The sequence below is a fragment of the Phalacrocorax carbo genome (assembly GCF_963921805.1).
Source record: "Phalacrocorax carbo chromosome W unlocalized genomic scaffold, bPhaCar2.1 SUPER_W_unloc_11, whole genome shotgun sequence".
Taxonomy (NCBI): domain Eukaryota; kingdom Metazoa; phylum Chordata; class Aves; order Suliformes; family Phalacrocoracidae; genus Phalacrocorax; species Phalacrocorax carbo.
This window is the reverse complement of record NW_026990245.1, coordinates 157376-176228: the sequence shown is the minus strand read 5'-3', so window position 1 is coordinate 176228 and position 18853 is coordinate 157376. Positions and strand designations below refer to the sequence as shown.

The 18853-nt window shown below is 42.1% G+C and overlaps 1 protein-coding gene across 10 annotated transcripts in view; it reads right to left on the bottom strand.

The window, feature by feature from the left end:
- Nucleotides 1-18853, bottom strand: part of LOC135310824 (adenomatous polyposis coli protein-like) — a 129605-nt gene that overhangs the window by 85778 nt on the left and 24974 nt on the right. For 7 of the 10 annotated variants that reach the window (XM_064439853.1, XM_064439848.1, XM_064439854.1 and 4 more), the window contains 2 exons: nt 9595-9703; nt 2728-2841 (listed from right to left, as the gene is read on the bottom strand). In XM_064439853.1, coding sequence (XP_064295923.1) covers nt 2728-2841; nt 9595-9703 — 223 coding nt within the window. Of the gene's footprint in view, nt 1-2727; nt 2842-6501; nt 6616-9594; nt 9704-18853 lie in introns of those variants that run through there. The other 3 variants (XM_064439859.1, XM_064439856.1, XM_064439860.1) reach the window with 3 other exon arrangements.

Below are 18853 nucleotides of genomic sequence, written 5' to 3'. Positions count from 1 at the left end.
AGTGCTTGCACAGCATCAAGACTTCCTCTCTCTTCCCTCCCCTGACAGCAAGTAGGCTGAGGGTAGACAAGAGACTGGAAGGGGACACAGCCAGGACAGCTGACTCCAACTGACCAAAGGGATATTCCATACCATGAGACCTTGTGCTCAGCAATAAAAGTTCAGGGAAAGGAGGAGAAAGGGGGAGACATTCATGCTTATGGAATTTGTCTTCCCAAGCAACCATTACATATGCTAAGGCCCTGCTTTTCAGGAAGTGGCTGGACATCTGCTTACTGATGGGAAGTAGTGAATGAATTCTTCTTTTTGCTTTGCTTGCACATGCAGCTTTTGCTTTCCCTATTAAATGTCATTATTTGGATCTTTTCAACTTCCTTCTACTTTGATCCCATCCTGTGGGAGAGGGGAGTGAATGAGAGGCTGGGTAGGTGTTTGGCTTCTGGCTGAGGTCAACTCATCACATTTACATAAATGAAATTTTACTTCTGCTTATAAGTATTGGACCACAATATATGAATAGTCAGAATAAAATGTGATTAACTACATCTTTTTCTTTTTTCAAACAAGGACTACCATGTGAAGTTTAAATGGATAAGCTAAAATAAATTGCTAACACTACTAATGCATCTTTTTTAATAACTGTTGGGTATGTGGTTGTATACAAACTTCATAAAGGATAATGCATAAATAATAAGTTGCTGTGAGCTAACTAATGTACACAGTGTTTCAGAAGAAGGAGGTTAAAGGAAGCAAGCCCCGATGATGACAGGTGAGAGAGGGAGAAGGCTATTTATTATTTTACTATTATTTTAAGGCCCAAAGGCCCAGGAGAAAGGGCAGCTAGTACATTAATTTCTCGGCCAGCGGCAGGTTATCAGCTCTCTCACAGAACAAGTATTTGAGGACTATTAATACAGAGTGGTCTGAAATGCCAGTCTTCACATAGATCAACTTTTCTTTTCCTCATTTGGCATTGCATTCTGTATCACAATCATGGGGGAACAAAAATACAGAGCAAAATGACAGTTGAAAAACTAGCAAGTTCACTATACCTGCCAAATATGAAAAGTTCAGTTTTCACATTTGAACATTACAGTGGAATAATCTGGAATTCACTTTTATGTATTTATACAACAATTAACTTCTACACAGTTTTGGCACCTGTCCCTAGTATAAAAAAACCAATGCAGATTAGTTATTTCCTATTTTATAATCTTTATATAATCCTAGTAGACATTAATTTCCATGAGTATATAGGTGTTATACATATGTATAGGGAATAAAATAGTTGTGATAAACCCATATGCAAACATTAATTCAGAAAACCATAAAAAAAGTCAACATCCTCTTGGTAGTGTGCCCACAAACCACCACCACCCCCAAAATAAAATAGAATGTGTAGGAAAGTACACATTTAGGGACAACTTAATTACTTTCATAGCGATATAACTACAGTCAAATCTTAGAAATACTTGATTTATTCTCTGAGCGCACTTAAAGTTTAGCCAGTTTGTTAGTAAGAAGATATCTTGCTCAGAAGCTCTAGTGACGATTCAGCATTACTTTCTTTTACAACAGGGCTAACCAGACATGCACAGACAATTCTGAGTCTGTTCTGCCTTCGTTTGGAACTGGTTGCACATAAGTAGCACAGCTGTATTAGTGCAGGGCAGCACCATAGCTGATAAACCTCTATAACATAGCCATACGGCTTCCAGACCAGAGCCAGTTATCCAAGCAGCTTAAAACAAGAGTGAACTTTGATCTGTCTGAGTACGTCAGTATAGATCCCTACACGGCCTTAACGTACATACCTCATAGAGTGAGCTCTACAATTAGAGGATGCATATTTTGCTAAAAACTATAACCATAAGAATTTTCTGAAAAGTGCTAATAAATTACTTGCTTTAGAAAAAGCCATTTTAAATTTTAATTACAAACAGAATTAATTAGAAATATTTCATATGTAGAATTTTGTGTTGAGGTAAAGTTGGTGAGGAAAATGAAGCCTAAAGAGACTATTTTTATTAAAAATTGGATATTAATAACAAAACTGGCTATTTAACATCGATGGAAATAGATGGCAATATATAATTCAAATTTTCACTCTACTACTGTGGGGGAATATTTTTTAAAGCCAGCATGCAATTGATAATTTCACTTACACACAATTACATTCTGAATTATACTTCCAAATGCGTGTAACATGATTTGCATACAGAATTATACGTATACTTTATACATAAAGAATTTACGGGTAAGGATGCAAATTACATTTTGCCGACATATCTCATTTTCAAAGATTATGCCTTGATTCCTTTCTGGTCAAGGAAACTTAACAACAGTAACTGGAATTTACTCTAAACTTAAAAGCACAAACTTCAACAACCACACGACAAACAAAATAAAGCAGTTGCGATTACATGTTTGTTCAAAGCTAAAATTGAAATAAATGACAACCAAATAATCAAAAATTACTTTCTTTTCAAAACATTGTCTACTACTCCCACCTACTCACAAGCATTCTTTTAAACAGGGAGAGAAAGGTCCTTTTTGCTGAGTAGACATTTTCTGTGTTTCGATTCTTATTCTTGTATTTAAAAGGCTAGATATATGTTCTAAGGTATTCACTGGGCTTACACACAGGTTAAAGATATAAACCACCAATAACTTAAAACACAGGAAAACCTTTCCTCATTCCTTCTACCAATGAAAGAAAAACTATACCTGTGCTCGCTTCTCCATATCCTGACAAGTACCTAGTTGTTCTTCCATTGCAGCTCTGATTTGCCTTGCCTCGTACTCTAACTGCCTTCTGATCATATCTGTTTGCAAGGAGAACTGAAATTGAAGTACAAAGAAGGCATTTTAAATAAGGTTGATAAAAAATATGTATTTCTCTGAACAAAAGCAAAAGAATTATATTTCCACACCAAACTTCATTAAAAAAATGTTAAAATAGACCCTTAAAATATTACTACATTGTTAAAAACATGAACACATAATACTAGTAAACCAACAGGCTACCTGCAAGTCTTGTCAAATAACTAAAAGCAATATATAACCATGGAGACAATATAATTCATTAACATTTTTTAACTAACCTGTTGAATTCATAACCTACAATGTTGCTTAAGGAAAGGTACTCCAACCAATATATTTTTCAAGGCATCAGGAAAGCTAGTTTATAATTTTAATGATTATTTTAAAAAGCAGGTCTTTGCAACTAAGGGAAAATACTAAAAATGAGCAAGAAAGTTGATTAAAGTTCAACTCCCTCAAGCTTTATTTTAAAAGACTGTAGAAACATAGAAAAGTCTAGGCTAACAGGGACTTCTGGAGATCACCTGGTCCCACCTTCTGCTGAAAGCAGGGCCTTCGATTACATTATCCAGGCCCAAGTCAAGACAAGTTTTGAATATTTCCAGCAAGGCAGATTCCACCATGCCATCATATGTACACAGGTTAGTTATTCAAGCATATGGAAAATAGTAACAGGTCCAGTAAACATATTTGCTCAAAAAGTGAATTGATACCATCGTTTGATACACATGATTAGCTTTCACTCTAAATGTTCTTGCTAGATGAATATGAATCTATTTAATTTCTTGTCAGGTCAGTGGTTTAAAATACAATAGCTATATGGGAGCGGCAAGTAAAATTAAATTAATGCCATGGAATATTAGGAGATGTATCATTTAAATATGAGCAAGAACTGTCTTTCTGGAAGAGGGCAACATGAGCTCTTTCAAAAAAAGGGGGGTGATAAGCAAATTATGGCAGCTGTACTTAATTTTATGAAGACTTTTCTCTAGTCTACTCTCCAGCAAAAAAGATACTAATAACTAAACGAACCTTCTAAAAACACCTTCCCCCCACCCCTCCCTTCTTCCCAGGCTCAACTTTACACCTGATTTCTCTACCTCCTCCCGCCAAGCAGCACAGGGGGATGGGGAATGGGGGTTGCGGTCAGTTCATAACACTTTCTCTCTCCTCACACTTCCTCCTCACACTCTTCCCCTGCTCCAGCGTGGGGTTCCACACACAGGATACAATCCTTCATGAACTTCTCAAACTTGGGTACTTCCTATGGGCTGCAGTTCTTCAGGAACTGCTCCAGTGTGGGTCCATTCACAGAGTACAGTCCATCAGGAATGGACTGCTCAAGCATGGTGTGCTGCTTTTGGCAAATAAGGGGTTAATTCCCTTCACTGTAGTGCCTGTAGTAGTCAGGCACCTTTCCAGATGCCCATACTCTGCCACGTGGGCAGGAGGCTGGGAGGGGCGGGACCACAGCCAAGGCAGCTAACACCGAATGGCCAATGGGATGTTCATCCCATACCATATGACACCAAGACTAGTATATTAATGGGGCAGTTGGTGCAGGGGTGTGGGGTTCTTGGGCAGTTGTGGGCTGGTGGCTGTGTCATGTACAGTTTGTTTCCATGGTTAATTCCCCCCTGCCCCAGGTTTCATGCCTCTCATTCTTTTCCTTTCCATTGCATTTTTGTTGTTGTTTTATTTTAATTATTAAACTGTTCTTATCTTAATGAACAAGCTTTACCCTTCTGATTCTCTCCCCCATCCCACTGGTGGGGGACTGAGTGAGTGAGCGAGAGGCTGTGTGGGGCTGAGTTGCTGGCTAAACCAAAACAGTCTTTCTTGGTACCAAATGTGGGGCTCAGAGGGTTTGAGATAATAACAGATGCTGGTCACAGCACCATGTTCTCCTTTTTGCAGTACCTGTTAAAGATGGGTGTTGGTTTGTTTAGTCTGCTGTGTTCTGCTGTGATTAGTGATGTTTTGCCTACAAGATTTGTTATACAAGCACTGGTTTTCAGCTTTATCTGGTATTTGGGGTTTTTGCTGGAACCGTTACTGTACTTTGGATACCACCTTGTTGAGGCAATTAGCAATTATACTTCCTCCTCTGAGAGATTTTATATGGAGGAAATACAGAATGGTATCTTTGCAACTTTCTTCTATGAGGTCTCCGCCTTCATTGCAACAACCTTTTTGTATCTTGAACATCCTTGGGTGGTTAAGGTGCACTTATTGTTAGTTTTTGGGCATGTTGTTTTGGTTTTGACTAAGCAACTTAAGAATATCACCCAGAAATCTGCCCCAAGGCTTGATAGTTACGAGTGACAGGGCATGTGGGATAGCATGGGCAAATACCTAGGGCAGTGGGCACCCCCAGTGTTTTGGAGTTTCACCCCTGAACAAGTGCAGAATCCTAAAAAACTAGTAGAATATTTGGTGAAAGAATGTTGTTACGCTGGGAACTCCAGAGAGACACAGATAACTGCAATGTGCTGGGGCCTGGCCCATACGTACCAATCCCTGCTCAACAGTATTCAGTGCCCCCAAGGGGAAGAGAAGGTCTCTGGATTGAAAGGCAAAGTGACAGGCACTGTGGTCACTCCAGCCCTGACAACAGGCAGTGCAGCCACTCACACCCCAGGACAAGCACTGTGGCTACTCAAACCCCCATGACAGATACTGGAGCTGAATCAGAGAATCAGCCCATGCCAGTATCAGTTGCCCCCGTATACAAGAAAAAATCTTGGAGGCAGAAGTCAGCTCGTTTAGAATGGGATGATGAAGAAGCAGGGCCATCACGAGGTGAAGAGGAGGAAGAGTAAGAACTCATACAAGAAACAGAAACTACCCGATCCCTGTCCTTGACTGAGTTGTGGGATATGTGAAAAGATTTCAGCCATCGTTCAGGTGAGCACATTTTCACCTGGCTGCTCCGATGCTGGGATAATGGGGCCAGTAGTCTGGAATTAGAGGGGAAGGAAGCCAAACAACTGGGATCCCTTTCTGGGGAAGGGAGCATTGACAAACCATTGGAACAAGATGTTCCCCATGCCACTGCCCGGAACACTATCCTGGGTCTCGAAAAACAAGTCCTGTGGCAACATGGCACCCCAGAGAGAAATGAGTGAGACAACGGGACTCGTTTCCAAAATAATTTCATAGACAGCTGGGCCAAAGAGCATGGTATTGAGTGGGTGTTTCACATCCCCTATCACACACCAGCCTCTGGAAAAACTTGAACGGTACAATGGACTGTTAAAGACTATGCTAAGAGCAATGCAGGGTGTAACATTTAACCACTGGGATATACATTTAGTAAAAACCACCTGGTTAATCAACACTAGGGGAGCTGCCAATCGAGATGGCCGTGCCCAGTCAGAAACCTTACATACCATGGAAGGGGATAGAGTTCCTCTAGTGCACGTAAAAGGTAAGCTGGGCAAAACAGTCTGGGTTCTTCCTGCCTCAGGCAAAGGCAAATCCATTCGTGGGATTGTTTTTGCTTGAGGACCTGGGTGCACTTGGTGGGTGATGCGGGAGGATGGAGGAGTCCAATGTGAGCCTCAAGGGGATTTGATTTTGGGTGAAAACAGCCAATGAACTGAAAGGTACAATGCGAACTGCTATATAATATTGTGTGTCATCTCTGCGTTGTATCAATGATATCATAGTACAAACCTCCCAATCCATGGAAGATGAACTTTGATGAAACAAGCAACGTGCAGCAGTGTTGGAACGATGACTTGACTTGGTATGCAGCAACCCAACGCCACACACACCATCTCTCCTGCCCTGAAAGACTGATACGACAGATTGAGCCCAGAGTCATAGACTGGGTGATCTCAATTCACAGAATCCCAGGTTGGAAGGGACCTCAGGGATCATCTAGTCCAACCTTTCTGGGAAGAGCACAGTCTAGACAAGATGGCCCAGCACCCTGTCCAGACGACTCTTAAATTGACACTTTTATGGAAATTTTACAGGGAAGGTCTATAATACATAGTCATCATTCCCTTAGTTTGTGTCAGAGGATGGGAAGGGGAGGGAGTGGTGGTTGGTAAGGATGTATTGGATGGTATGGGACCTGGGCATGGCATAAATGGTATGGAATATGGGGTGGAGAATGTGCTGGTTTTGGCTGAGAAGGGGTTAATTCTCTTCACTGTAGTGCTTGTAGTAGTCAGGGACCTTTCCAGCTTCCCGTGCTCTGCCATGTGGGCAGGAGGCTGGGATGGGCAGGGCCATGGGCCAGGGCAGCTGACCCCAACTGGCCAATGGGATGTTCGTTCCATACCATGTGACGCCATGACCAGTGTATTAATGGGTGCAGTTGCGGCTCAGGGACTGGTGACGTCGGGTTGGTGAGTGGTGAGCAGCTGTGTCACATGTGGTTTATTTTGGTGGTTCATTCCCCTTCCCCCCCTCCCCAGGTTTCGTGCCTCTCGTTGTTTTCCTTTCCATTGCATTTTTATTGTTGTTGTTTTATTTTAATTAAGCTGTTCTTATCTCAACCCACGAGCGTTACCCTTCTGATTCTCTCCCCCATCCCACCGGTGGGGGAGTGAGCGAGCAGCTGTGTGGGGCTGAGTTGCTGGCAAAACCACAACACATGGATCCCCCATGGACCACAGTTCCTGCCAGAATACCTGCTCCTGCAGGGGCACAACCTGCCTCACCATGGTCTTCTCCATGGGCTGCAGGGTTATCTCTGTTCCAGCACCTGGAACACCTCCTCCCCCTCCTTCTTCACTGACCTTTTTGTCTGCAGAGTTGTTTCGCTCACATTTTCTCACTCCTCTCTCTCACAGCTGCTGTTGCACAGCATTTTTTACCCTTTAAGTATGTTATCATAGAGGCACCACCAGCTTTGCTGACTGGTTCAGCTTTTGTCAGCAGAAGGTACATCTCTGAGCCGGCTGGAACTGGCTCTTTCTGACATGAGGGTAGCTTCTGGTCTTCTTACAGAAGCCACCCCTTCTGTGCCCACCTTCCAAAAAACCTTGCCATGTAAACCAAATTCACTACTATATTTCACTATCAATCTTAAAACAGTGCTATGTATTACGGGGACATGGCAGACCTTCTGGCGTTACCATAGTACCACATTATTGATGGTCACTGACAGAAGACAGAAATTACCTTTGCTTCTTTGTTTTAGAGGTTCTCCTGCTATGGAAAGAGGAAAAATCAAAGCCAGTATACATTAATCACTCTGTTCCACCAATAATATGCTGAGATCTTATGAAGGCAGAATTCATTACCCTTTTTTGTTCTGGAAAAGGGTCTTAAAAAGGTCAGAAGGAAGCCTTCAGCTACAGACATATGAAAAGAAAAATAAACCTTGAAGCACAACCCTAGTGCCCAACTGTATTCTGGCAGATGCACAGAAATGAGAAGGTTGTGCACTTCAAAGCATGAAACAAAAGCATGAGCTTAACTAAGAGGCAGAAATGTGAAACTTTGAGGAAACTATGAGAGAGTTTTAAAGTTTTATTTATCCTTAGAAAATTCAGTTTTGGCTGATGTATTTTTTCATTATTGCTAGAAGTCAACTCTTCACTGTTTTTTTACAATTATTCAGTTTGCAGATAAACAAGTCACCAACAGCAGGTCTCCCAGAAGACTTCACCAAGGTTGATTCAGAAAGCTAACAAGAGATATAACAGTCTACAAATATGTAAAACACTGCTAAAAAAGAATGGGATCTATCCTTCCACTGTGGATGGAATAAGTAGTGATGAACATAAATTTCCACAAAAGAGATTTAGTATAGATGTTAAGTAAAACATTCTAATAATACGAAGAGGTAAGTTAATTGATTACCTATGAAGTTGAAGAAACTTCACCTTAAAACCTATGACACATTTAGAGTGACACAGATACAGCTGACAATGCCTTTGGGAAATGGATTACATTTCCTCAAGGTCCTTTTTCCTTCTTTCTCCCCTTGTTCCTGGTTTTCTGATTAACTTGGCTGTGACTCAATATTAGATTTGCTCAAGTCCATCTGTTTCACCCCAGTCACTGAAGTGTTTCTATATTCTATTTCTACTTCCAGGAAGCTCACTAGTTCTGACAGTACTGCATAAATACAGCTAAACTGATTCCTGAACAGATATGGCTCTGTAAAGATGGGCAACTAAGTCTTCCCATAACTGTATGTACTAAAGAATGCACAGCAAATATATCCAAGCTGCTGAAGTCTGACAGCAGGAAAACCTGTATTATCTAGGATATCAGAGATCTTAATTATCCCAGAAAACAGTGACTTGACTATAGTTTGGAGATGCCAAGGTAAAATTTTGCAGGGGCATTAATATCTGTGTAGGCTATAGCACCACTTTACTCATTGTTCTGAATTAAGAGCTCCTGCGTAAATAGTTTCTTAGGCTAATATTGCTCTCAAAATTAAAGGAATCCATAAAATAACAGAACTGATAGAAAAAAAAGGCCTTGGGGGGGGGGATACAGTTAAAGAAGAAACCTACTGACATATAACTCATTTGTCATAACTTTTCAATGCTCCTCTCTCTAGCACTGACATTCATACTGATGGGTACAAACTTTAACAGTTAAAATAAGATCTAAAAACCAGGGAATTGCAAAGGAAACAATACATTATATAGTCTGAATTAAATTTGCATAGTGAACAAAAAAATGCTTTAAATGAAAACAATAGTAGAGAACGTCCCTAAATTCATAAAATATACACAGCATCTAAATGGAGATCGTAGCACCAGATACATAAATGAGCATGCTGTAGCTACTTACATTTTCAGTAAGGGGGATACCATCAATCCTTTTAGTAAGCTCCTGAAGCTGAGCATAATACCAGTCCTTTTCTTTCTCTTCCTTCTCAAGCTCCACAAGCAAGAGAGATCTATCAAAAACAAAAGCCAGAAATGTCTCACTAGTAAGTCTTCATTATCAAATACAAGTACAGCAATAGGCATTGATACCTATATAAAAGGTGAAATAAGAAATGAGGTTTGATGAAGACGGAACTAACAAGAAGTCAAGAAGGTGGGTTCTGTCCTCTGGCCCTAGCTAATCAAACTATCCAACTATGCTGTGCTAAGCAAGTCACTTTAACTTCTTGTATATCAAATCCACATCTGTACAAGAAAGAATACCTATAGCTCTTTATAAAACCAGTTTAAAGTCTATAGCTGAGAGGCATTTTGTGAAATCTAAGCAGTTATTAGTCACGTGCTAACTTGCATCCTGCTGCTTTATAAAAATATGCTTTATACAATGCAGTAAACTACAACTGCTATTTAAGAAAAGGCTTGGATATTACAGAAGCGTATACACCTCAGAATCCCATTACTAAATTCAGTTACCTTTTCTGCCTTTGTAGTACCTCCTCACTCTGTCATCCATGACAAAACAATGTTAAAGCACATAAACCCATGATTAAAGAACACTTTCAAAGAGTATTTTTCTATTGTATGTTATATACAGGATACATTTACAGCTGCTTAACACATTCTAAATGGGCATCATAAGCATAGTACAGAGCTGAGTAGTTATAACTACTATTATTCAATAATGCCCATACTCTGTCCTGTGCTGCTAATAGGTAGTCCAAGGTTAATCAATTCTGTATTAGCATTTGAGATAATGATTTAATCTCTTCCTGTAAGGCTACTAATACAGTTACATTAAGAGCTTTTTCTACTTTTGCTGATACATTTACAATAGCTCTTTCTAGTTCAATGATCCCTAACAGGTGGAACTTAGTTCCACATTCTATCAGAGGGTTGTAACACTTTTCCCCATATATATCAGTAGTTATGAGCTACAGAGGCAGAAGAGATACTAGTTCTAACCTGGACGGATGGTATTAATGCACTTAGAATATTCTTTTCAGCTCAGGTTGAGGGTAAACACTCAAATGCCCTTTCTCCACATACCCAATATTGCCCTGGTAGTTGTGTAAATAAGGTAGTATAATCTTCAAATAAATCTGAGTAATGTAAACTATTTCCTGCAAAAGGGTTAGCATGCGCCAGGTTTGGTTGTTTAGGTAAACCAGTAAAGCTTGGACCTGGATTAAAGGATTCAGAGCAATCAGGATCCTATAGGCTTGTAGCAGAGAACAAAATTTTATAATTATCTTTAGTTTGATTATGGCTTCCTACAGAATACCAAGTTAATCTATCTGCAAATATCCACATTGTCTCAGAGTCTGCAGGATCTGATAAACTCCATCCAGGAACAAATCTACAGCGTGATGCCTTATTATGATAGGTTTTATGTAAGGGCTTTTGGAGAATCTCCCTTCCCACTCAGTGGATGTAGTATATAGTAAGGTTTTGGAAGAATCTGTGGAGGAATACTAATTGCCTTCAGGCATAGGAACAGATCTATGGAACACTGCAGGCATAAGAGTCCCCCTTTCATCTATGTGGTCCCAAGATCTGAATTGTCCATTTCCATTAATTCTATTGATTTTAAAGATATATTTCCAATTCCCAGCCCCTACAAAGTGAGTATGCTTGTCAATAGGTTTGCTCTCCAAGCGTACCCAGGGGTCTCCTTTCAAACTAGTGACAAATCCTTCTTGGTGGAAGGGTGGTATCCTTCCTTTCTTTAGTGAAAATTCATAACATATATGCCCATCCTTGTACCACTGAGTGTTCAATGGGACAGAAACCCAGGAGAGTTGATTTCCGGTAGAGGATAGGCTTTGAATGCACATCCAACAGTTGGGCTTATTTGCCGCTGCTGCTATAGTTTGGACTGTTGCTATGGCCGAATTATGGAATGAATGCATATAATCAATATTCCACCACAGGCTTATTATAAAAGGCTATCATATTAAGATCTAGGCTTCCAAATCACTATTAACAGGAAAAACAAACAGACACAAATAGCAAAAATAATTATCCCTTGGTTGCACTCTAATTCTAAGTAAGGGCATGGTTCAGCCCATCTGCAATTCATAAGTATCAGATTACTTTCCACTTTCCTGTTGTCCAATTCTTATGCAAGATCAGTGGTTTCACAGCCAATCCGCTGGCTCTGCATAAATTCCCAGCTGTGGGTGAATCAGTCTCTGCAGTTGTGGATGTTCCCTTAGTGGCAGGAGGGTTTCCTGGTTCCGCTTCCAGACTGGCTGCAGCTTTTAGGTGGAAGTGATGAATTCAAGTCTATTGTTCTTCCACCTTTACTACTGAAAAGGTTAGCAATACCAAAAATGGTCCCTCCCACTGAGGAGATAAGTTATCCTTTCCTTTGTGTACTTTTACCCAAACATAATTCCCTAGATTGAAGGGGCGCAGAGCCCCTTCTAGAGGTACCGGTTGCATTAGCTGTGCATGGGCCTGATTGCATTTAATAATTAATGAACCTGTAAAATATACCGGGTCACATTTTCATAAAGTTACATGAGTGGGTACATCAGTTCCAGGGAGTTGTATCAGTCTTTCAAATAGTATTTCATAGGGAGACAGTTTTGTTGTTTGCTGAGGTCTTTGTTAAATGTTCATTAAGGCTAAAGGTAGTGTGTGCAAGACGGTTACATATTAGGCTGCAGCATAAATTCCTGTCACAAACCAATTCTTCAGCACTGTCTGGGCTAGTGCAGCAGTCCCAAAACACCCTAGATGGTGATGCATCAGGTATTGCTTAGGTAAAATGGGAAGATTTTCCATACCTGCTCTCCATATTCCCTGGGAGTCTTTGGTCACTTCATACCTTTTCCAGGAGTCAATTACTTCAGCAGGAACAGTCAAACATATCTTTTCAGGAGTGGGCAACACCAGGTCAGACCACTGGACTGTTTGTAAGCCCAGTGGTTCGTACAGCAGTCATGCTGTAGCTTCAGCAGCAATATCTGTTAGATGATTTCTTATCTCTTCTTTTGTCCTTCCGCCAGTACGAGCTGCCTGATGAATGACAGCAAGTTTCTCTGGAATTGTATAGCTTTTAACAGTTCCGTAATTTGAGTAGCATTTGATATTTTACTTCCACTAGAAGTCATAAACCCATGCAGCTTCCAGAACTGCCCAGTAGTGTGGCATACTCCAAATGCTTATCAAGAATCAGTATAAATATTTTCAGTCTTTTCTTTGTCCAGCTGACAGGCCTTTGTTAATGCAATTAATTCTGCTGCTTGTGCACTCAGCTTTGGACCGAGTAGTGAAGCCTCCACTACTTCATTCACAGTAGTTACTGAATAACCTGTAATACAGTTGCCATTCTGATAATACAAGGACCCCTCTACAAAGAGTTCCAGATCAGGATTTAGAAACAGCACATCTGTTAAATCTTCGAGTCTTTTTGGCTTCACGGGTTGTTATTACATAATCGCGATGTGGAGTTCCTTCCCCAGTGTCCTGGTTTCAGCTGCGATAGAGTTAAATTTCTTCGTAGTAGCTAGTATGGGGCTATGTTTTGGATTTTTGCTGGAAACAGCGGTGATAATGTGGAGATGTTTTAGTTGTTGCTAAGTAGCAGTTACACTGGTCAAGGACTTTTTCAGCTCCCCATGCTCTGCTGGGTGCACAAGAAGCTGGGAGGGGACACATCTGGGACAGCTGACCCAAACTGACCAATGGGATATTCCATACCGTATGACGTCATGCTCAGTATATAAAGCTGGGGAAGAAGAAGGAAGGGGGGACATTTGGAGTGATGGCGTTTGTCTTCCCTGCTTTCCTGGAGATGGCTGAACACCTGCCTGCTAGTGGGAAGTAGTGAATGAATTCCTTGTTTTGCTTTGCTTCCGCATGTAGCTTTTGCTTTACCTATTAAATTGTCTTTATCTCAAACCATGAGTTACCTCACTTTTACTCTTCCAATTCTCTCCCCCGTCCCACTGCAGGGGGAGTGAGCAAGCGGCTGCGTGGTGCTTGGTTGCTGACTGGGGCTAAACCACGACACCCAGGTAAAGGGAATAGAGAAGCAGGGTTCGGTGTATTACGCTGCTTAATCATTATGTCTTCTGTTAAGAGAACAGGCTCATAGTTAGTCGCTGTGGTGACATTGCCTGCGTAACGTGCTGTGACAGCAGCATTTCAACTTCGTGTGGGACTTGTACCATTGGAGGGTGTCCGAGCACTAGATTTTTACCCTGTTCAACTAAGAGTGCTGCAGCAGCTATCACACAGGTGCAGGCAATGGATCCTTGAGCTACCAGATCTCACCGAGCTTAATAATGTGCAGTTGGACATTGTCATCTCCCAAGGCTTTGAGTTAACATCCCTGAGGCTATTCCTTTCCCTTCATGTACAAACAAAGTAAATGGCTTACCATAGTCTGACAACCCCAGAGCAGGTGCAGCTTGCTTCAAAAGCTCAAATGGCTTTACCTTGCCTGCTGTCCAGTGAATGGGTTCTCCAGCATCTTGAGCAGTAATCTGTATCGGTGGTTTTGCCATTTCCTCGAAAACAGCTATCCAGGGTGGGGAGAATCCTACAGTTCCTAAAAAGGCTCACATTCGTTTTTAGCAACTGGTCAAAGAAGATTTTGAATGGTTTTAATATGGTTCTCAGATAAACGCCACTTCTCTTGCTGGAGAATGCAACCCAGATATCTTATTAAAAAAAAATTGTAACTTATGTGAAGAAATTCAATGTCCCTTCTCAGCTAAAGCAAAAAGTAAGGTATGGGTGTCAGCTATACAAAATTTCTTAGCTACTAATAAATCATCAACATACTGTATCAAACACAGATTAATCTTTTAAACACATCATCCTGCAAATCTTTTACTAACATTTTAGAAAAACAGCGGAGGACCCAGCGAAACCCTGAGGGAACCCTATGTTAGCTGTATCTTTCCCCAAGTAAATGCAAAAAGGTATTGAGAATCCAGATGAATAGGTATACTGATTTAAGGGAGAAAAAGTTGCGCCTGCATCTATTAGATAGGGGTCATTCATTAAAAGGTTTAAGGCCAGATTCTCATAAGAAGGGGAAAATATTTTGTATTCAGAGGCTCCTGTAGTGACTGCACAATAGGTCCCTCCTGTCAGTCCTGGGTGAAACCTAGTGGCCCCAATTGCACAGAACAGGAAAAGATTGCACCATAGGATTGAGAGGTTCTTTTGGGAAGCCCTTTGGTCATACTGGGCGTTCGCATTTCCACTGACCTTGTTATCCACAATAATTACAACAGCCTCCTGTTCCTTCAGCCCCCTCTGCTTCTGCCTTGAAGACCTCCACATCCCCATAGTCTAGAATTACCATTCAATGTTGCTGCCAATAGACTATCTTTCTGTTCATGTTCTTTTCGTTTTCCTTCATCCATCTTTCATTTCTTCCATTACACACGAACATCAAAATGCTGACTATTTAATATAATCCTTTGCCCTGCCATCCAGGTATAAGTTTAGAAAAATATATCTTAATATCTGGGTCTGACTGATATACAAATATATTCCCCAGCCAACCTGTGATTTCTTTCCCAGATTCATTTTCCTCACCAAATTTACAGTTCCTGAACAACTGCAGCCCATGGGAAGGAACGAGCTCATGTATGGGAATCAGGGAGTCTCGGCTGGTGCACTGTTGTGGTGGCCATAGGCACCTGTTGTTCTTTGACCTTCAGCAACCCCACAACAGAAGGGTCCTTCGAGAGACCGGGCAAGGTAGACAGCTGTTCAATTCTCTGCGTCTCCAAGGCAGCTACACCAAAAGCCCACCTGTACCCCTTTTGGGTCCTTGAAATACCCTCTCCTGAGGTAGTCTATGCCAAGGATGCACGGAGCCTCTGGGCCAGTCACAATGGGGTGCTTCTGCCACTCATTGCCAGTTAGGCTCACTTCGGCCTCCAACACAGTCAGCTCTTGGGATCCCCCTGTCACTCCAGCAATGCTGATGGGTTCTGCCCCTATATGGCTTGATGGCATTAAGGTGCACTGTGCACCAGTGTCCACTAAAGCTTTATACTCCTGTGGGTTGGATGTGCCAGGTCATCGGATCCACACAGTCCAGTAAACCCGGTTATCCCTTTCCTCCACCTGGCTGGAGGCAGGGCCCCTCTAGTCCTGATCATGGCAGTCACAACTCACTTCCTGTAAATGGGACTCAAGAGTCTCTCTATTAAGCTCAGAAATAAAATCAGTGCTTCTACTCCTCTGTCTGGGGACCTGCTCACTGGCAATTGGAACAGCAGCTTTCCTGGAAGAACCTCCCTGAGTGACTGTTCTTCCTTGCAGTTCGTGTACCCATGCCTCTAGGTTCAAGGTAGGCTTGCCATCCCACCTCATCATGTCCTCTCCGTGGTCACGCAGGTAGAACCATAGGGTAGCCCACGGTGTGTATCCTCTCCTTTGAGCCAAAGGACGCTTATTCCTAACAGCTGAGACACTACTCTGTAGAGGTGGGGAGCAGGACCTATCTTTGAGTTGCTGGACCTCTCGGGACAGTTTCTCCACAGCAGAGACTAGTGAGGAAGAGATATTTGTTTCATAATCCCGGAGTCTATCAATCACCTCCGCCACTGTTGGTGCCTCGTCCTCTCTCCAGGACATCACTGCCAGTGAGTTTGCATACAAGGATGGTGCGCTCCGTACAAACTTCCGCCACATGGGTCGTGTGCACTCGGCTTCATCTGGATCTTTGGATGACTGTTGATCATCCCGGTCACCAGAAATCACCTCAAGCACAGCTAGTTCCCTTAGATACTGGATGCCTTTCTCCATGGGTGTCCATTTTCCTAGGCAATACGTAACATCTTCTTTGAAAGGATACCTTTCCTTCACTCTGGACAGGAGTCACCTCCAGAGGCTGAGGGCTTGTGTCCCTTTTCCAATGGTTTGTCAATGCTCCCTTCCCCAGAAAGGGATCCCAGTTGTTTGGCTTCCTTCCCCTCTAATTCCAGACTACTGGCCCCATTATCCCAGCATCAGAGCAGCCAGGTGAAAATGTACTCACCTGAACGATGGCTGAAATCTTTTCACATATCCCACAACTCACTCAAGGACAGGGATCGGGTAGTTTCTGTTTCTTGTATGAGTTCTTACTCTTCCTCCTCTTCACCTCATGATGGCCCTGCTTCTTCATCATCCCATTCTAAACGAGCTGACTTCTGCCTCCAAGATTTTTTCTTGTATATGGGGGCAACTGATACTGGCATGGGCTGATTCTCTGATTCAGCTCCAGTATCTGTCATGGGGGTTTGAGTAGCCACAGTGCTTGTCCTGGGGTGTGAGTGGCTGCACTGCCTGTTGTCAGGGCTGGAGTGACCACAGTGCCTGTCACTTTGCCTTTCAATCCAGAGACCTTCTCTTCCCCTTGGGGGCACTGAATACTGTTGAGCAGGGATTGGTACGTATGGGCCAGGCCCCAGCACATTGCAGTTATCTGTGTCTCTCTGGAGTTCCCAGCGTAACAACATTCTTTCACCAAATATTCTACTAGTTTTTTAGGATTCTGCACTTGTTCAGGGGTGAAACTCCAAAACACTGGGGGTGCCCACTGCCCTAGGTATTTGCCCATGCTATCCCACATGCCCTGTCACTCGTAACTATCAAGCCTTGGGGCAGATTTCTGGGTGATATTCTTAAGTTGCTTAGTCAAAACCAAAACAACATGCCCAAAAACTAACAATAAGTGCACCTTAACCACCCAAGGATGTTCAAGATACAAAAAGGTTGTTGCAATGAAGGCGGAGACCTCATAGAAGAAAGTTGCAAAGATACCATTCTGTATTTCCTCCATATAAAATCTCTCAGAGGAGGAAGTATAATTGCTAATTGCCTCAACAAGGTGGTATCCAAAGTACAGTAACGGTTCCAGCAAAAACCCCAAATACCAGATAAAGCTGAAAACCAGTGCTTGTATAACAAATCTTGTAGGCAAAACATCACTAATCACAGCAGAACACAGCAGACTAAACAAACCAACACCCATCTTTAACAGGTACTGCAAAAAGGAGAACATGGTGCTGTGACCAGCATCTGTTATTATCTCAAACCCTCTGAGCCCCACATTTGGTACCAAGAAAGACTGTTTTGGTTTAGCCAGCAACTCAGCCCCACACAGCCTCTCGCTCACTCACTCAGTCCCCCACCAGTGGGATGGGGGAGAGAATCAGAAGGGTAACACTTGTGGGTTGAGGTACAAACAGTTGAATAATTGAAACAATAACAACAACAGCAGCAACAACAATAATGCAATAGGAAGGAAAACAATGAGAGGCACAAAACCCGGGGCGGGGGGAAGGGGGAATGAACCACCAAAACAAACTGCACATAATGCAGCCACCCACTGACCCAATACCACCAGTCCCCAAGCCACAACTGCCCCCCCTTAATATACTGGTCATGGCATCACATGGTATGGAATGAACATCCCATTGGCCAGTCAGGGTCAGCTGTCTTGGATGTGGCCCCACCCCTCCTGGCCTCCTGCCCACATGGCAGAGCATGGAAAGCAGGAATGGTCTCTGACTACTGCCGGTGCTACAGTGAAAAGAATTAATCCTTTCTCAGCCAAAACCAGCTGGTTTGGTGTTTGTGAGGTTTTTTTGGGGCTCACAACAATAAGTAAAGCTGAATGAATGCAGGATCATAGAAAAGTGGTTTCTTCTTTTGGAAATCTTTTTTGGATAAATATGTCAATATTATTCCCAGTAAGAAGGGTAACAAAAATATATGCTACTCTACTTACATTAGGTACGTGCTTCACTAATTCAGTAAAACCAAATACATTTGGAACTAGCTAGAGAGAAAGCAGGCTACATTTAATAGGAATTCTATTCTAAACTGTTAAACGAAACACATACACCCTCTTCCCTCCCTTTAAACACTTTGGAACTAGAGGGGAGATGAGCAAAGGAGAAATATGCAGACAATTTCTTCATTTATTCTGGTAACTTAATCCTTTTTTTTTTTTCTCTCTCTTCAGAAGACCATTTTGGCCAAGCTAAACATCTAGTGAATTTGCCAAATTCACACACAGTCAGTAAATGACTTGGTCCTCGTCCAAACACGTGGACGCAAGTGTTTGCCCACAAGCAGCATGTATTGTGACAATGTATTAGATTCCTCAGTGGATCTGTTCCCGTTTCAGGCCTCTG